General features: G+C 37.6%; 1 protein-coding gene across 2 annotated transcripts in view; it reads left to right on the top strand.

Annotated features, from left to right (window-relative positions):
* Vps53 (vacuolar protein sorting 53) overlaps positions 1-20,924 on the top strand; it is a 236,088-nt gene that overhangs the window by 213,820 nt on the left and 1,344 nt on the right. For both annotated transcript variants that reach the window (XM_070083203.1, XM_070083262.1), the window contains 2 exons: positions 8,361-8,435; positions 15,238-15,327. In XM_070083203.1, the coding sequence (XP_069939304.1) occupies positions 8,361-8,435; positions 15,238-15,327 (165 nt within the window). The remainder of the gene's footprint in view (positions 1-8,360; positions 8,436-15,237; positions 15,328-20,924) is intronic.

The raw sequence follows: 20,924 nt of genomic DNA, 5'->3' as shown, positions 1-20,924 counted from the left end.
ACAAAATTCACCATACGGTGGTCTGTTACCAGTCTTTATTTGGTACATATTATATGCATTCAGCATTGAAATGTCCATGAGATGGAAGAAAAGTTTCATGTACCACTTGTAACTCTTACGAACACAGTCAACAAAACCAATCTGCATGTCACACTTGTCAACCAAGCGCATGTTTTGTGTATAATCAATCACTGTCACTGGTTTTCGAATACGTTCATTAGTCACTCGATCAACTTTGCCACTGTCTTGCATTTCATTACGGTGAATGGTTGTCAACAATGTGACATCTCGTTTGTCATGCCACCGTAATGCCATGATGTCATTGGCAGTAAACACCTGCACGTCATCACCACGAACACCTGCGTTGAGCCTGGGCATATGTTTACGATTAGAACGCACTGTGCCACACACATCTGTCTTGTTCACTCGCATGAAATCACTGAGTAATGGGCTTGTATACCAGTTATCGGTATATAATGTATGGCCCTTACCAAGATAAGGTGCCATCATGTTTCTCACTACGTCACCTGATATACCCAATAACATCTTGGTATCTTTCAATGTTTTACTACCCGTGTATACAACAATATCCAACACCAGGCCACTGTCACAATCACAGAGTACAAACAATTTTATACCAAAGCGGTTCCTCTTGCTCGGTATATACTGCTTGAATGACAGTCTACCTTTGAACAAAATCAAAGACTCGTCAATTACAAGATTCTTGAATGGATAAAAGTATATCCTGAACTTTTGTTTGAGATACATGAAAACATTTCTAATCTTGTATAACCTGTCACTTCTGTCAGGCCTGGTTTTGTCAGAGAAGTGCAACATACGTAACAGTAAGATAAACCTGTTCACTGGTATTATTTCACTGAAGGATGGGGTACAAATTAGCCGATCTGTGGACCAGTATGCTTTTATATTATGCTTATAGACGTGAGGCATAAGCATTATTGTTGCAAAAAGCAAATACATTTCTGCAACAGTCGTCTCTTTCCACCTGTGTAGTCTTGACTGTGGTGATAAGATCGTATTTGCCATGGTGTACTGAAAATACTTATTACTTTCCCTGACAATAGTTTCCATCAATGGCTGGTCAAAGAATAATTCAAAGAATTCCAGTTCATTGGCCGTGGTTCCAAGGGGACAGGTAGGTAGAATTCCACTTTGCGAGTCATCAAAGTGGTGAGGGCTGGGAACAAAATTGGGATTTTGCTGCCAATCCCAGATACGGTTTGCTGGTGGATACTGGACATCATAGGCTGGTTGTACGGGTGGTTGTGGCGGGCTGGTGGGTGACGCTCCGCTTTGTCCTTGAACTGACGAGTCAGCAGCGTGGGTTCCCGCGTGGCACAGCGAGTCACGCATGGCGGTGCCACTACCACCACCAGCCCCACTAACACCATCCACTGATGTCTGTGGCCCATCCATGCCAAGTGTAGCCACATCATCCTCACTATCACTACCTAAAACGGGTGTAGGGCCACGGGATGTACTCCGGGATGTACTACGGGATGTACTCCGTCCCCTGGGCATAGCATAGGGTACACTACCCGAGCGCATGCGGCGGCGCACATACCGACGCTTCACTGGTGAATATGTTTCCTCACTATCACTACTCGAATGATCGTCGAGCGCAATAAAATCACAATCCACGTCAGAATCATCGTCATTACTGAAGTCAGAGGCCAGGCCACGGGAAAATATTAGTTTTCTCTTACGTTTAGGAACAACCGACCGTGAGTCACGAGTGCCCACACCAGAGGTAGAAGGTCGAGGATCGTCGGGGTTTTCTGCACTATTATCGATATCCTGGTCATTATTTTCGGTCACTAACTCATCAAAGCCGTAGAATTCGTCTTCATTTCCACTTCCATCAGTGTCAGAACTATCAGACAGGAAGAGGAGAGTCCCAATTTTCCGGGGAGTGAGAGCTGACTTGCGACGAGACATGGTGAACAAGGGTGACTGAGCCGGCGTTCCCACAATGCTATGCAGGCGCCTAGATTTTTTGTTTACGGCGCACACCCACCGCGCAGACCCATTCTCTCATATGTAGGCCTATGAGCGCTTTCGCGCTAAATTTGACGGCGCTAGAATTTTGGCGTAGATCTACGGTTTGGACACTCACCGACCAGCCGTAGATCTACGGGACGGACCCTGAAAGGGTTAATTAAAATGCCGAATTTGTGGTCTATTTTCGTATAGTATTTATGGTCGTATTCTCGTTTTCTTGGTCTCATTTGATAGAATGGAAAACATATTATGGAAATAGAGATGATTTTGATTGGTTTTACCATGAAAAGAACTTTGAAATGGAGCTTAAAGTAGGGGAAATATTTGATTTTTGCCAATGTTCATAAGTAAACAAATGATGTCATTATCCAATAAATCCTCTAGCCATTCTAATATGCAGTCATGAATGGGTTGACATTATTAAGACAATCATTAAAATATTGCAGTAGTCTGCATAACAGTAAATCTTCCATTTTTTGTTTAAATAAAAATTCAAAATAGAAAGCAAGAGTAATATCAGAGGGGCCTGGAGACGTGACTGATGAACAAAGAAAATGTTATTTTAGAGCCAGGAATGTCTGCATTGTTCATTCTGGACCCTATTTTGAAGTTGTCATTTTTTTTTTTAATTTGCGTGAAATTGGTCAAATTGCCAATTTCTGACCACTTTATTGGGTAGTTGAAATCAGTAAATGGGCAGTTTCTTGTACTCAACCAATAGAACAAATGGAGTTCTAAAGAAATAGTTATGAGTTTGGTCGACTGGAACAATGGAATTAGCCAAAAATAGGGCTCAAATTGGGGGAAATTGCCGATTCATTAATATCGCTGAGGTCGCTAACTTTGCGAGAGCATAATTCCGTAAGTTTTCCATCAAATTTCGTACTTTTGTGTCGTTGCCATCGGGAAAAGATTCTCTATCATTTCATAAGAAAAAATAATTTTAAAATTTTTGTGACACCAGGAGACACCTCAGGATTTGGGGTTGCGACAGTCAAGGGGTTAAATACCATGCAAAAATACACCGCAAATTCGCTGTTTTAAACCAAAAACACGATCGCAGTTTTTTCATGCACTGTTTGCTGCAGGATATTTTTTATACTGCGCGTACTGACCACATAGCCCCATTCTCTCATATGTAGGCCTACCAGCTTTCTCCTGCAAGATTTGAAGCCACTAGAATTTTGGTGTAGTATTATGGGACCAACACTGGCTTCAAAGCATAATATTATGGGACCAACACTGAAGGGGATTAAAAACTTTTCTTGAGGGAATGACTAAAACAAATTTGCACAAGAAACGGTAATTTAGACTAATAATATTAATTGTGAGGATTGTATTGCATGAAATGCTAAATGTGTGAGGCATATTTTGCAATGAATGGTGGAGGTTTGATCCTTCTGTTAACTCTAGCCCATTCTCTGATCAGCCAGGCTGTTGGTAACTGCCCTGAGATAACTTCTTTTTTCTTTCTGGTATAGCCTTATTAATTTTTAAGTTAATTTTAAGTTTGCCCGAAATACTCTGCATACAAGGGGCTTTTGGCATGTACACTCAACCATTATATTCCTTTGTACAACTGTGTATCATGTCAAAATAAATTATTATTATTATTATATCCCACTGAGGCAGGGTGGCCCAAAAAGAAAAACAAAAGTTTCTCTCTTTAACTTTAGTAATATATACAGGAGGAGGGGTTACTAGCCCCTTGCTCCTGTCATTTTATTCACCTCATACAACATGCATGGCTTACGGAGGAAGAATTTTATTTCCGCTTATCTCCCATGGAGATAAGCGGAAATAAAAAAGAACAAAAACTAGTAAGAAAATAGAAGAAAATCCAGAAGGGGTGTGTATACGTATATATATGCAGCCTCTCCTCACTTAATGAAGGAGTTCCATTTCAGAGACCATGTCATTAAACTAATTCATCACTAAGTGAGGAGCATACTTGATATAATGGTAGTGAGTTTGTGTCAGCCATCTTTGATGTTGTTTTAATGTCACCTTTGCCCCATTTATAATATTTATGGTATATTTTTAAATGTTTATACAGTAGTGTACTGTACGTATATTGAAATAAACAGAATAGAGGAAATAAGCTCTGATATACATTATTTAGGTATGATTACTGGTACTGGTCAGAGAGCCCGTTGTAAGTTCAAGTTGTTGGTAAACAAGTATGTTGCTAAGTGGGAAGAGGCAGTATACAGTACACTACTGTATAAACATTTAAGAATATACCAGAAATGTTATAAACGGTGCAAAGGTGACATTAGAACAATATCACAGAGGATTGGCGTGAACCCACTCCTTAGGAATACAGTGGACCCCCGGTTAACGATATTTTTTCACTCCAGAAGTATGTTCAGGTGCCAGTACTGACCGAATTTGTTCCCATAAGGAATATTGTGAAGTAGATTAGTCCATTTCAGACCCCCAAACATACACGTACAAACGCACTTACATAAATACACTTACATAATTGGTCGCATTCAGAGGTGATCGTTATGCGGGGGTCCACTGTACTAACTTACCAGTCCATTATTATACTGACAAAAGGACATGGATCACCAGGGACATCTTTTCTGATTGGCTTCACTAATATACAAATATTCCAAATTCTGAAAAAATTTCAAATTTGAAACACTCATGGTCCCAAGCATTTTGGATAAAGGATTCTCATCTGTAATGAGGTAATAGCAGTGGTGGCATTATTGGTAGAAATAATAATAGAATACAGTGGAACCTTGGTTTTCAAATTTAATTCATTCCTGATGTCAGTTCAACAACCAAAATCGATGACAACCAAAGCAGTTTTTCCCATACAGAATAATCTAAATAGAATTAATCCGTTCCAGACTCCAAATGATAATATACAGGTCTCCCTCAACATTCATGTTTTCAAATTTCACGGGATTCACACATTCGCGAATTCCCAACCGCCAAATTCCCAGCCACCTAATTCCCAGCCACCAAATTCCCAGCCACCAAATCATATTTAAGTTTCCCGCCACCTGCGAGTCCCTACTACCCTCCCTCCGACCCCCGCAACTGGCAGCCAGCCCTCCCACCACTCAGTGTGGTGAGTGTTTTGTTTGTTCATTATTTGCTATTAAACTACAGTATAAATAATGTAAACCCATTCATGACTGCATATTGGAATGGCTATTCGGACAGGTATTAGACGGTGACATCATGTGTTTACTCTTGAACACTGCAAAGAATTAAACATTTCTGCTACAGCTAATAATAACAATAGTAATAATAATAATAATAATAATAATAATAATAATAAATATGATATAATTGAAGAAGGAAATTGTACAAAAATACGAGGGAGTGGTTGACACATCGTCAGTGTGACTTTGTTTATGCTGGAGTGAACATTAGTCTCCCTGCTCCTCCAAACATTTCACAATAATTCATTGTGTTTGGTGCTTGTAGATTGAGTGTGACTGGAGTGGTAGAGGCAGTGATTGAGGCAATGGTATTTTATAACATACATGTTAATAATAATACATGTTATTAATAATATGTACTATTATTATTTATAATATATATGTTATTAAATACATACATGTTAATAATAATATATGTTATTAATAATAACATGTACTATTATTATTTATAACATACATGTTATTAAATACCACTGCCTCAACCGCTGAATTATTGTGAAATGTTTGGAAGAGCAGGGAGACTAATGTTCACTCCAGCATAAACATAGTCACACTGACGATGTGTCAACCACTCCCTCGTATTTTTGTACAATTTCCTTCTTCAATTATATCGTATTTATTATTATTATTACTATTGTTATTATTAGCAATAGCAGAAATGTTTGATTCTTTGCTGTGTTCAAGAGTAAACACATGATGTCACCGTCTAGTACCTTTCCTAATAGCTATTCCAATATGCAGTCATGAATGGGTTTACATTATTTATTCTGTAGTTTAATAGCAAATAATGAGCAAACAAAACACTCACCACACTGAGTGGTGGGAGGGCTGGCTGCCAGTTGCGGGGATCGGAGGGAGGGTAGTAGGGACTCGCAGTGGTGGAGGCATTGGTGGAGACAGTGGTGGAGTCTGTGTATTAACATACATGTTATTAAATAACATACGTTATTAAAGCATGACATGTATATATTTAGTACAATTTACGACGTTTTCATGTATTTTATGATTATTCATGGTTCAACAAGTTAAGGAAGCAGTATTGTAATATATTTCCTTACAATATATTGGGGCACCAAACATTCACGGTTTTTCAACATTCGCGAGGCTCTTGATCCCCTAACCCTCGCGAATGTTGAGGGAGACCTGCACTGTAATAATATAATAATGTACTAACTACTACATAAAACAATGTATGAAATTACAGCACAGCAATACTGTAAAATTGAATACTAAATGAAAATTTAACTGCTCCTTACTTGTCAGAGGAGAGCTAATGGCATACTGGAAGTAGGAGGTGGAGGAGTGGAGTGTGGGGAGGATGTTACTGCTTGGAAGGTCAACTGCTTTAATTTTTTCCCTTTGGCCCAATATCATGCTAATGGTAAATGCTGACTTATCAAAAAGTTTTGCTATATCAACCACACTAAGCCGATCTTCTTCACACTTTTTTTAACCCTTTCAGGGTCCGTCCCGTAGATCTACGGCTTTACGTTCAGGGTCCAAACCGTAGATCTACGCCATGAGGTCAGCTCACTCTGATAAACTGTGAGTGGTACATTTGGGCCTAGATATGAGAGAATACATCTATGTGGTATGTGTGCACCACATAAAACAGATCCTGCAGCACACTGTGTATAATGAGAGAAAAAAACTTAAATCATGATTTTTTTATTAAAACAGCAACTTTGCAGTGTTTTTTCGTATGTTTTTTATAGTTGTATTTGCGATTTCTTGGTCTCATTTGATAGAATGGAAGACATATTACAGAAATAGAGATGATTTTGATTGGTTTTAGCACTGGAAATGGCTTGAAACTGAGCTCAAAGTAGCAGAAATGTTAAATTTTTGCCGATATTCAAGAGTAAACAAACGACCTCACACGTCTAATACACGTCAGCTGGTGGGTCTAATATACATTCACAAATATGGTGATGATATTTATACAATTATTACAGTATTGCATAACAGTAAATCTTCTATTTTTTGGTGTGAATAAAAATTCATTATGTGAATAAAAAATCAAAATGGAATTTATTTGTAAAGCCTCAAAACATAACTAATGAACAGAGGAAACGTTAGTTTAGTGCCAGGAATGCCTACATTGTTTATTCTGGACCCTATTTTGAAATTGGAATATTTTGAACTTTGTGTTAAATTGGCCAAATTAACAATTTCCGATCACTTTATTTTGTAGTTGAAACAGTTGACTTGGCGATTTCTTGTGCTCAATCGATAGAATAGAAGTAATACTAGTGAAATAGCTAAGAATTTGGTTGATTGGAATAATGTAATTGGCCTAAAATGGGAGTCAAAGTCGGCAAAATTGCCGATTCGTAAATGTCGCTGACACATCAAAATTCGCGAGAGCGTAATTTCGTCAATTTTCCACCAAATTTCGTACTTTTTGTTTTATTACCTTCACATAAAGATTCTCTACGATTTCATAAGAAAAAATAAAAAATTTTTTTTTTTAAATTCTTGGACACTGGTGCATGACTCCAGATTTGGGCCTTGGACCCTGAAAGGGTTAATAATTTCTTTTTTAAATTCAGTGCTTTTTACAACTTTTCTTTTTGCTTTAATATCATTATCCTTTTTTGGATCTGTGATGGCTTATCTCACAACAAAAAAATTGCACCAATATTGCAAAATGACAAAAAAGTTCACAAGAATCACAACAAAAGCTCAAGAGATGTTTACATCACGCAAGTTAGTGGCTATACTGACTCATACCCTCACTCTCAACCCATTGTCCAGTTCGCATTCCATAAGCACGTGACCTGAGCCACTTTGTCCTGTTCCGTACACATGAAAACTTGTCCATCGACAACCAAGAGAATGTATGAAAGCCAGGACATTTTTTTTCTTGACACCTCATTCGAAAACCAATTTATTCAACAAATAATGCAGTTGACCACCGAGCTTCGACCGTAGTGGTGAAAGAATTATCATTAGAAGTAGGAGGAAGAGGAGGAGATGATAATGAGTATGATGATGATCTAACCCATGCTGGGCAGGCCTTGTGAAAACTTGATCATAGTGTTCTAAGAAAGCTGAGAAGTTTTTAGTAGATAATAAAAAAGTATTTTCATGATAAAATTTGTAATTGCTTTATTTATTGTTTTCTCTATGTGGTACATTGTATATTTATTATAGGTACAGCGTGATCCTCCACAGACATACACAAGAATGGTTGGAAGGGGTATGGCACGTGCTGAGCTAGTACTGCAGGTTTGTAAGAATTTTATTATTGTATTAAAATGAAATAATCACACACTTAATCAAAATAAGGGAAAATTTTGATAAAAAAAATTTTGACTGAGGAATGACATACTGTAGCCGGAAGTGAAGTTATACCATCTTCCATGAACAAATATTTTCCATAATTCTCATAACACCTTTATAGAGCTTTATACAAGACACAAACACCACCAAGAGTAATCGTTTGACAGATGTTTACTCAGAAGCAGATTTATTTTGGTCAGTCATATTATGTAAGTGCCTGTAGCAGCAGCACTATCCTTTATCACATAAGGAAGATTAAATCCACTCACCCCATCATTCAACAAAATTCCTAAATTCTTTCCCATTCAGGAAGCATATGTGAGAATGTTAAACTGAACAAATGGTCTTTAGGTTGTGATGTACTGTTAAAGTGTGAACATAATGCTGTATGTATATGTATATGTATATGCAGCATCAGAATCTGGGGCAGAAGTTTGTGGCCATAGGAGGGTGGGTGCAGGAGGAAAGAGGAGTGATTGGTGGAGTGATGAAGTAAAGGGTGTGATAGAGAAAAAGGTGGCTTACGAGAGGTTTTTACAAAGCAGAAGTGTTATAAGAAGAGCAGAGTATATGGAGAGTAAAAGAAAGGTGAAGAGAGTGGTGAGAGAATGTAAAAGGAGAGCAGATGATAGAATGGGATAGGCAATGTCAAGATATTTTGATGAAAATAAGAAAAAATTTTGGAACGAGATAAACAAGTTAAGAAAGCCTAGGGATTTGTCAGTTAAAAACAGAATAGGGGAGTTAGTAGAGGGGAGATGGAGATACTGGGTAGAGGGTTGGAATATTTTGTCGATGAAGAAAGGGAGGCAGTAATTTCATGCACTGGCCAGGGAGGTATACCATCTTTTAGGAGTGAAGAAGAGCAGGATGTGAGTGTGGGGGAGGTGCATGAGGCATTATGTAGAATGAAAGGGGGTAAAGCAGCTGGAACTGATGGGATCATGACAGAAATGTTAAAAGCAGGGAGATATATAGTGTTGGAGTGGTTGGTATTTTTTGCTTAATAAATGTATGAAAGAGGGGAAGGTACCTAGGGATTGGCAGAGAGCATGTATAATTCTTTTATATAAAGGGAAGGGGGACAAAAGAGATTGTAAAAATTATAGAGGAATAAGTTTACTGAGTATACCAGGAAAAGTGCTTGGTGGGGTTATTATTGAAAGAATTAGAGGCAAGACAGAATGCAGGATTGCAGATGATCAAGGAGGTTTTAGAGTGGGTAGAGGATGTGTAGATCAAGTGTTTACATTGAAGCATATATCTGAACAGTATTTAGATAAAGGTAGGGAAGTTTTTATTGCATTTATGGATTTAGAAAAGGCATATGATAGAGTGGATAGGGGAGCAATGTGGCGGATGTTGCAAGTATATGGAATAGGTAGTAAGTTACTAAATGCTGTAAAGAGTTTTTATGAGGATAGTGAGGCTCAGGTTAGGGTGTGTAGAAGAGAGGGAGACTACTTCCCAGTAAAGGTGGGTCTTAGACGGGGATGTGTAATGTCACCATGGTTGTTTAATATATTTATAGATGGGGTTGTAAAAGAAGTAAATGGTAGGGTGCTGGGGAGAGGGGTGGGATTAAATTATGGGGAATCAAATACAAAATGGGAATTGACGCAGTTACTTTTTGCTGATGATACTGTTAATGGATGAGTTAACAAAAGTTAACTCATCCATTAACTTTTATAAAATGGATGAGTTTGGGAGAGTGTGTAAAGGTAGAAAGTTGAAAGTGAACATAGAAAAGAGTAAGGTGATGAGGGTATCAAATGATTTAGATAAAGAAAAATTGGATATCAAATTGGGGAGGAGAAGTATGGAAGAAGTGAATGTTTTCAAATACAGTGGACCCCCGCTTAACGATCACCTCCAAATGCGACCAATTATGTAAGTGTATTTATGTAAGTGCATTTGTACGTGTATGTTTGGGGGTCTGAAATGGACTAATCTACTTCACAATATTCCTTATGGGAAAAAATTCGGTCAGTACTGGCACCTGAACATTCTACTGGAATGAAAAAAGTTCGTTAACCGGGGGTCCACTGTACTTGGCAGTTGATGTGTCGGCGGATGGATTTATGAAGGATGAGGTTAATCATAGAATTGATGAAGGAAAAAAGGTGAGTGGTGCGTTGAGGTATATGTGGAGTCAAAAAACGTTATTTTTGGAGGCAAAAAAGGGAATGTATGAAAGTATAGTAGTACCAACACTCTTATATGGGTGTGAAGCTTGGGTTGTGAATGCAGCAGCGAGGAGGCGGTTGGAGGCATTGGAGATGTCCTGTCTAAGGGCAATGTGTAGTGTAAATATTATGCAGAAAATTCGGAGTGTGGAAATTAGGAGAAGGTGTGGAGTTAATAAAAGTATTAGTCAGAGGGCTGAAGAGGGGTTGTTGAGGTGGTTTGGTCATTTAGAGAGAATGGATCAAAGTAGAATGACATGGAGAGCATTTAAATCTGTAGAAGGAAGGCAGGGTAGGGGTCATCCTCGAAAAGGTTGGAAGGAAGGGATAAGGGAGGTTTTGTGGGCGAGGGGCTTGGACTTCCAGCAGGCGTGTATGAGCTTGTTCGATAGGAGTAAATGGAGACGAATGGTATTTGGGACCTGACGATCTGTTGGAGTGTGAGCAGGGTAATATTTAGTGAAGGGATTCAGGGAACCCAGTTATTTTTATATAGCCGGACTTGAGTCCTGGAAATGGGAAGTACAATGCCTGCACTCTAAAGGAGGGGTTTTGGGATATTAGCAGTTTGGAGGGTTATGTTATGTATCTTTATACGTATATGCTTCTAAACTGTTGTGTTCTGAGCACCTCTGCAAAAACAGTGATTATGTGTGAGTGAGGTGAAAGTGTTGAATGAAGATGAAAGTATTTTCTTTTTGGGGATTTTCTTTCTTTTTGGGTCACCCCTGCCTTGGTGGGAGACGGCAGACTTGTTGAAAATAAATATATATATATATATATATATATATATATATATATATATATATATATATATATATATATATATATATATATATATATATATATATATATATATATATATACATACATACAGTGGAGATGTCATGTCTGAGGGCAATGTGTGGTGCGAATATAATGCAGAGAATTTGTAGTTTGGAAGCTAGGAGGAGGTGCGGGATTACCAAAACTGTTGTCCAGAGGGCTGAGGAAGGGTTGTTGAGGTGGTTCGGACATGTAGAGAGAATGGAGCGAAACAGAATGACTTCAAGAGTGTATCAGTCTGTAGTGGAAGGAAGGCGGGGTAGGGGTCGGCCTAGGAAAGGTTGGAGGGAGGGGGTAAAGGAGGTTTTGTGTGCGAGGGGCATGGACTTCCAGCAGGCATGCGTGAGCGTTCTACTGTAGGTAGTAGGTTGGTAGACAATAACTACCCAGGGAGGTACTACCGTCCTGCCAAGTGAGTGTAAAACGAAAGCCTGTAATTGTTTTACATGATGGTAGGATTGCTGGTGTCCTTTTTTCTGTTTCATAAACATGCAAGATTTAAGGTACGTCTTCTACTTCTACTAACACTTAGGTCACATTGTACATACATGTACAAGCATATATATACATACCCCTCTGGGTTTTCTTCTATTTTCTTTCTAGTTATTGTTCTTGTTTATTTCCTCTTTTCTCCATGGGGAAGTGGAACAGAATTTTTCCTCCGTAAGCCATGCGTGTTGTAAGACAAAAATGCCAGGAGGAAGGGGTTAGTAACTCCTTCTCCTGTATATATTACTAAATGTAAAAGGAGAAACTTCCGTTTTTCCTTTTGGGCTACCCCGCCTCGGTGGGATACGGCCGGTATGTTGAAAGAAGAAAGATATATATATTTCTTTCTTCTTTCAACACACCGGCCGTATCCCACCGAGGTGGGGTGGCCCAAAAGGAAAAACGAAAGTTTCTCCTTTTACATTTAGTAATATATACAGGAGAAGGGGTTACTAGCCCCCTTGCTCCCAGCATTTTAGTCGCCTCTTACAACATGCATGGCTTACGGAGGAAGAATTCTGTTCCACTTCCCCATGGAGGTAAGAGGAAATAAACAAGAACAATAACTAGAAAGAAATTAGAAGAAAACTCAAAGGGGTGTGCATATATATGCTTGTACAGGTATGTGTAGTGTGACCTAAGTGTAAGTAGAAGTAGCAAGACGTACCTGAAATCTTGCATGTTTATGAGACAGAAAAAAGGACACCAGCAATCCTACCATCATGTAAAACGATTACAGGCTTTCGTTTTACACTCACTTGGCAGGACGGTAGTACCTCCCTGGGCGGTTGCTGTCTACCAACCTACTACCTAGGAAGTATATATATATATATATATATATATATATAAATAAATAAATAATAAATATATATATATATATATATATATATATATATATATATATATATATATATATATATATATCTTTCTTTCTTTATATATGGCCCAAAAGGAAAAACAAAAGTTTCTCCTTTCACATTTAGTAATATTTTTTTTTTTTATTTTATTTTTTTTTTTTTTTTTTTTTTTTTTTTTTTTTCAACAAGTCGGCCGTCTCTCACCGAGGCAGGGTGACCCAAAAAAAAAAGAAAGAAAATCCCCAAAAAGAAAATACTTTCATCATCATTCAACACTTTCACCACACTCACACATTATCACTGCTTTTGCAGAGGTGCTCAGAATACAACAGTTTAGAAGCATATACGTATAGAGATACACAACATATCCCTCCAAACTGCCAATATCCCAAACCCCTCCTTTAAAGTGCAGGCATTGTACTTCCCATTTCCAGGACTCAAGTCCGACTATATGAAAATAACCGGTTTCCCTGAATCCCTTCACTAAATATTACCCTGCTCACACTCCAACAGATCGTCAGGTCCCAAGTATCATTCGTCTCCATTCACTCCTATCTAACACGCTCATGCACGCTTGCTGGAAGTCCAAGCCCCTCACCCACAAAACCTCCTTTACCCCCTCTTTCCAACCCTTTCGAGGACGACCCCTACCCCTCTTTCCTTCCCCTATAGATTTATATGCTTTCCATGTCATTCTACTTTGATCCATTCTCTCTAAATGACCAAACCACCTCAACAACCCCTCTTCTGCCCTCTGACTAATGCTTTTATTAACTCCACACCTTCTCCTAATTTCCACACTCCGAATTTTCTGCATAATATTTACACCACACATTGCCCTTAGACAGGACATCTCCACTGCCTCCAACCGTCTCCTCGCTGCTGCATTTACCACCCAAGCTTCACATCCATATAAGAGTGTTGGTACTACTATACTTTCATACATTCCCTTCTTTGCCTCCATAGATAACGTTTTTTGACTCCACATATACCTCAACGCACCACCCACCCTTTTTCCCTCATCAATTCTATGATTAACCTCATCCTTCATAAATCCATCCGCCGACACGTCAACTCCCAAGTATCTGAAAACATTCACTTCTTCCATACTCCTCCTCCCCAATTTGATATCCAATTTTTCTTTATCTAAATCATTTGATACCCTCATCACCTTACTCTTTTCTATGTTCACTTTCAACTTTCTACCTTTACACACATTCTCAAACTCATCCACTAACCTTTGTAATTTTTCTTTAGAATCTCCCATAAGCACAGTATCATCAGCAAAAAGTAACTGTGTCAATTCCCATTTTGAATTTGATTCCCCATAATTTAATCCCACCCCTCTCCCGAACACCCTAGCATTTACTTCTTTTACAACCCCATCTATAAATATATTAAACAACCATGGTGACATTACATATATATATATATATATATATATATATATATATATATATATATATATATATATATATATATATATATATATATATATATATATATATATATATACGTACATATATATATCAGTACTTTCACATCACAGAGCTGGGGGGAATATTATCTTCTTTGGTTAATATTGGATTACTTTATGCATGACCTTTTAAAAAATGAGTGAAAATGAACTCACAAATAAGCAACACTTTTTAGGGAGAACTGTAGATGACATTTTTGCCTTTCCTAAACCATTGTCAAGTCACAACTGAACAAAAATGTGGGTAAAGAAAAAACAAATCATGTGAAGAATGATGACAAAGTCAGAAGACAGGTTTGATAATGAAAATTCCAGAAAACAAATTAGGAGGCAAGGAGAAAGAGAGAAGATAGATCAGTTAAAGACAGTTCAAGAAGAGGGGTCAGAAGAGGAAGTGAGAAGGCCAGAGTCATGTCAGGTCATGTGTTTTGAAGATTAAAACATCTGACAGTATATTACTAATTTTTTCTTCTTTGGGTTCCCATGCTTTCGTGGCAAAGTTCAGCTATGTCAGCAAACTAATACAGAAATAAATAGCAAAGTATTGTTTAAGAGGTGATAGGTAGCAGTGACTGTTATCATGTGACCATGGCAATAATGGGAATTTCTATATATTTTATTAATGTGGGTATACTTTAAAACATAAAAAGATACTGATCTTCATTTATCATGTATCAAAAAAAAACAAGCTGGAATGAAGATTATTAAAGCATAATACATTTTTTAAATTACAAAGAAATAGGATTACTATATAGTATTTTATGGAAAGTTACTCTTTAGGAGAATTGCTTAAGAATTGCTATGTCATGAAATCTTCCTACATTACTTTCCCATGACTACTTAGCAAGTGGGAAGATATATGGTGAGAATTATAAAATAAGTTTAATTCTGTGATACAACATAGTTTCTTGTAGGTTGTGATGGGGGAATATACAACACATTGTGAACTGGTTGACAAATTTAATCGACTTCTACCTGATGCTACAATTGCAGATTTTCAAAAGGTAAGTACTGTATATATGATAGTACCATCCAAGAACTTACCACTATTATGTAACATGAGTGATAATATTGATTTTTTAACAATAAGTACTATGACAGAATTACTTTTTATTTATTTATGTCTCTTATCAAGTTAGTCGTAATAACTCGTATGTACGTTAAATTCAGAGTTTTCATGTCTGTAGGTTTTCTTTCCAGCCACCTTTGTTGGTAGCAGATTAGACTTTTCCTGTAGTCATGCATGTAGTAGAAGACAGCTAAATTGCAAGCCTGTAGTTACCCATTCAGTAATTAATCACATACAGTACCAATAAGGAAATAATAATAGTAAAACTAATATTTTATTTCCAGATGTACAGTACATACTATTAAAAAATTGGTGACATTTAGTTAGACATGTGGGAAGGCCCTGGTTATGCAGAATTGATGTTAGATAAATATAACACTTTAATACAACAATAATAATAATATTGATAATGTTAGCATATTTGTGTGTGAATATGAAGAAGTGATTGTACAGTGGATGTTATGAATGCAAGGACACTTTATACTGTATTGAATCACTGAGTGAAATAAAGTTAAAAAGTTGAAGATTTAAATTGGTTATGTCTGACATCATAAGAGCTTACCAAGGTGTGATAGATTTGTTGAATGAACAAGTATTGAAAGAAAAAAAGAGTGATATAAAAGTTTTAATTGAATAGTTGTTGTTGAGAATAAGAGATGGTTATGAACTAGTTTAAGCACTTAGATATGAGAGAAGTGGAGAGGGGAAAGAAATATTCAGGAAGCTGTGTGAATGGTTACAGAATCATGAAACTTGAATACAAAAGTGAGAGACCTTGGTGTTAATGACATTAAGAAACCTTTGGTTAAAAATTTACCATTTTGTTTTTAAAATCTTTTGGGCCATATAAAGAAGTTATAGTTGTTACATTCCAAGTGATTGTGTTATAGATTTTGATCATATAATAATACAGATATAATTTGATACAGTTAACCACTTCACTGGGCATGCCATAGTACTACAGCTTTGAGGTCATTGGTCGTGCCATAGTACTACAACTTTGAACATAAGTATATAAGAAAGGAGGAACACTGCAGCAGGCCTCTTAGCCCATACTTGGCAGGTCCTTTACAATCCATCCCACTAACAAAACATTTGCCCAACCCAATTTTCAATGCCACCCAAGAAATAAGCTCTGATAACTCTATCCACTCTCATATGCAAGTCCCACTCAAATCCAACCCCTCTCACTCATGTATTTATCCAACCTATATTTGAAACTACCCAAGGTTTTAGCCTCAATAACCCAACTAGGTAGACTGTTCCATTCATCAACTACCCTATTTCCAAACCAATACTTTCCTACATCCTTTCTAAATCTAAACTTGTCTAATTTGAATCCATTACTGCGGATTCTCTCCTGGAGAGATATCCTCAAGACCTTACTAATTATTTTTATTTTTTTTTTATTATCACACTAGCCGATTCCCACCAAGGCAGGGTGGCCCGAAAAAGAAAAACTTTCACCATCATTCACTCCATCACTGTCTTGCCAGAAGGGTGCTTTACACTACAGTTTTTAAACTGCAACATTAACACCCCTCCTTCAGAGTGCAGGCACTGTACTACCCATCTCCAGGACTCAAGTCCGGCCTGCCGGTTTCCCTGAACCCCTTCATAAATGTTACTTTGCTCACACTCCAACAGCACGTCAAGTATTAAAAACCATTCGTCTCCATTCACTCCTATCAAACACGCTCACGCACGCCTGCTGGAAGTCCAAGCCCCTCGCACACAAAACCTCCTTTACCCCCTCCCTCCAACCTTTCCTAGGCTGACCCCTACCCCGCCTTCCTTCCACTACAGACTGATACACTAATAATATACCCTTTATTAATAACCATCTTCCCCTTATACACTTCGATCATGTCTCCCATCATTCTTCGTCTAACAAGTGAATGTAATTTAACCCTTAAACTGTCCAAACGTAGATCTACGTTTTTTCAACATTTGAAAGTACAGGCCCACCATCACAAATCCGGCAATCAGTTATTCGGTTCCTTCAGTTATTCGGCACTAATTTTGGCTAGCATAATTTCAAATTTCCAGGGTCGCCACACCAACCTGCTGGTACTATTTGGTGGCACTACTTGCTGCATAAGTCATTCCAATTTCTTTTTCTCCATTTAATGTTTTAACCTGCTTACTTTTAGCCCTAGCCATGGTTCCAATGAATAAAAGAAATGCTTCTCATTATGTAAAGCACCTACACAATACATTATCCATTAAAGATAAGGTGGCTTTGAAGCCACTGTTGGTTGTCATGAACTCAGTCTCATGAAGCAGGAGAATATGCTTTATTATTACGCTAATATCAACACTATAGCTTATTTGCCTATCACAATTCATCCAATATGACATAAGAAACAATATAAATAACATAAAACATGTTAAATACTCCAGAATGAATAATATTTGGCACAACACCGAGCAGTTCAACAGAGTTATGAAGAGGATGTGGTAAACAAATACCATTCTCCTATCCCTGTCTTGGGGGCTTATATTAGAGAAAACGGAGTATAGCACAGGGCTAACTATGATATACACTCGTACTCCATCATAAACATGAAACAAAAAAGTTATTTTCTCTCTATAGATTATCACACATAGCAGCATATGTGTAGAGAACCTAGGATAACCCAAAAAAAGTCACCGTGGCTTATTTTTAGTACCTGGCTTGGGTTAGCCATATATGATTTTTGGTAAATATTCGATTCCCAGCCAGGGTAGAAACATTAGGTGCGTTTCTTTACACCTGTTGTATATGTTTACCCATCAGTAAATGGGTACCTGGGTGTTAGTCGACTGGTGTGGGTGTTATCCTGGGACACTGACCTAATTTACTTGAAATACTCTGCATATCAAGCAGCTTTCTATACAGTAGTATGTCACTGATGTCAGCTAGGCCTGTATACCTTGTACATGTACATGTACTAAATAAATATATTATTAAATAACAAAAAAAAGGCACAATACCGTGACTGGAGCAATACACAAATAACCCGCACATAAAAGAGAGAAGCTTACGACGACGTTTCGGTCCGACTTGGACCATTTACAAAGTCACACTAACCAGAAGTGGAGCAGGACAGCTATATGTAGGCAGGAAGAGGTGGTGGTGACTTTGTAAATGGTCCAAGTCGGACCGAAACGTCGTCGTAAGCTTCTCTCTTTTATGTGCGGGCTATTTGTGTAAATATATTATTATTATTATTATTATTATTATTATTATTATTATTATTATTATTATTATTTTCTCAGTTGTTTGTTGGGTTATCTTATTCAAACTTGGGCAATGTATGATGGAAAGATACTTCTTCACGTACACCAAAAATGAAAGAAATCAGACCATAAATAGCGGAGTTCACTTCTCAGCCATTAGCGGCCACTTAGCGGTATATTTTTGTATTGTTGTTATGGTTATATTCTCATTTTTTTGGTCTCATTTGATAGAATGAAAGATATATTACAGAAATAGATATGAATTTGATTGCTTTCATGAGGAAAAGTACCTTGAAATTGCGCTCACAGTAGCGAAAATGTTCTATTCTTTAGCGAAGCTCAAGAGTAAACAAATGACGTCACCGTCCAATACCTGTCCGCCTGCCAGGCCAATACGTAGTCAAGAATGGCTTGACATTATTTATACAATTATTACAATAATGCAGTAATCTGCATAACAGTAAATCTTCTATTTTTTTGTTAATAAAAATTCCAAATGGTAAGCAAGAGTAATATAAGAGGGGCCTGTAGCCATGACTAATGAACAGAGAAAATGTTATTTTAGTGCCAGGAATGTCTACATTGTTTATTCTGGACCCTATTTTGAAATTGGCATCTGTTGAAATTTGTGTGAAACCGGCCAAATTGCCAATTTCTGACTACTTTATTGGGTAGTTGAAATAAGTGAATGGATGGTTTCTTGTACTCAGTTGACAGACTAGAAGTAAATAAGTTTATTCAGGTATACACAAATACAGTTACATAGATTATCATACATAGCAGTGTAAGTATAGAAACCTAGGATAACCCAGAAAAGTCAGACAAAGTGACTTATTTCCAGTACCTGGCTTGGGCTTGCCATATATGGTTTTTGGTAAATATTTTTTTTTCTCGGTTGTGTGTTAGGCTATCTCATTGAAACTTGGGCAATGTATGATGGAAAGATGCTTCTTAACGTACAACAAAAATAAAAAAGACGGACGATAAATAAGGGAGTTAACTTCTCGACCATTAGCCGCCTCTTTGCAGTACATTTTCGTATGGTTTTTGTGGTTGTATTCTCATTTTTTTGGACTCATTTGATAGAATGAAATAGACATGATTTTGATTGCTTTCATGACGAAAAGTACTTTGAAATTGAGCTCAAAGTAGCGGAAATGTTTGATTTTTGCCGATGTTTAATTAACTGTGTAAGTCAAGTTGGTTAATTTTATTAAGTGTATTCTAACCTAACCACTCTGAAATCTGGCAAACTCAGTAATCCGGCACAATACAGGTCCCAATGATGCCGGATTTGTGATGGAGGACCTGTACCTACAAATTGGTTGAAAAAGACACATGAGGAAACACTAGGACATATTTATTAGAAAGCATTTTGCTCATGGAACTTTTATCACTTCTAACATAGAAAGGTTAAATATAACAGTATATATAGGCTGGAAGTGGGGTGTGAGGATCATATAATGATCTGAAAAATGAAGTTGAGGTGTTTTTGAGATGAGGTTGTGTAGACAATGAGGCCTCATAATTGCTGTGTTGTGAGGTAGGTTGGGGTTTTCTTTAGTCAGCTAAGAGTATCATGTATGCCAGTGTTCTCTTTTAAATTTTTTAGCTTCCAGTATTATGTTCCATGGTGTTGGTGATGGCAATTAGCGAGGCGTCTAGGCATCATCAGCATCTAAGATCATGTTCAGTGAGGACAAGTTGTGCCTCATCCCAATTCATCAGATGTACTGAGGAGTTCCTGTGGAGGAGACAAGTGTTCTTTAAGGTGTCCCTGTATGAACTGTATTGAGCAGTGCTCTGTTGGGGATTTGCTTAGGATAGCTTATGCCTTGAATTTTCATTAATCGTCTCTCTTCATCCAGGACTGCAGACAAGACACAGGCTGTCTTCAGAAAATCCCACACAAAACATTCCTCTGAACAGGTCATAGTGTTTCCTTGCGGTAATGTTGCTAGTAATGCCCACTAAGTTCTTGTTAGAAACAGTATTGGTGTTTCCACCATGAATACATCCTCCATCAAAGACCTTGCTACACAGCAAAGTCCTGCACCTCTAACTTTCACAGTGGGGATCTACGCCATTCCCTGTGAACACTGTTCCAAGAAATATACAGGAAAAAAGGCAAAAATCTTTCAGTCCACCAAAGTTAACATTGAAGTGCTTGCAACAGGGACCAGTTCGAGAATGCCTCTGTCCTGCACAGGAACTCCACAGGACATTGATGAATTAAAATGAAGCACAAATTTTCTTCACTGAACACCATCTTAGATGCCAACAGTACTTAGAAGCCTTGCTGATAGTTAT

This window comes from Cherax quadricarinatus, chromosome 1, assembly GCF_038502225.1.
Source record: "Cherax quadricarinatus isolate ZL_2023a chromosome 1, ASM3850222v1, whole genome shotgun sequence".
NCBI lineage: Eukaryota > Metazoa > Arthropoda > Malacostraca > Decapoda > Parastacidae > Cherax > Cherax quadricarinatus.
The sequence above is the reverse complement of the archived record's forward strand: the minus strand, read 5'-3'. Positions and strand labels throughout refer to the sequence as shown.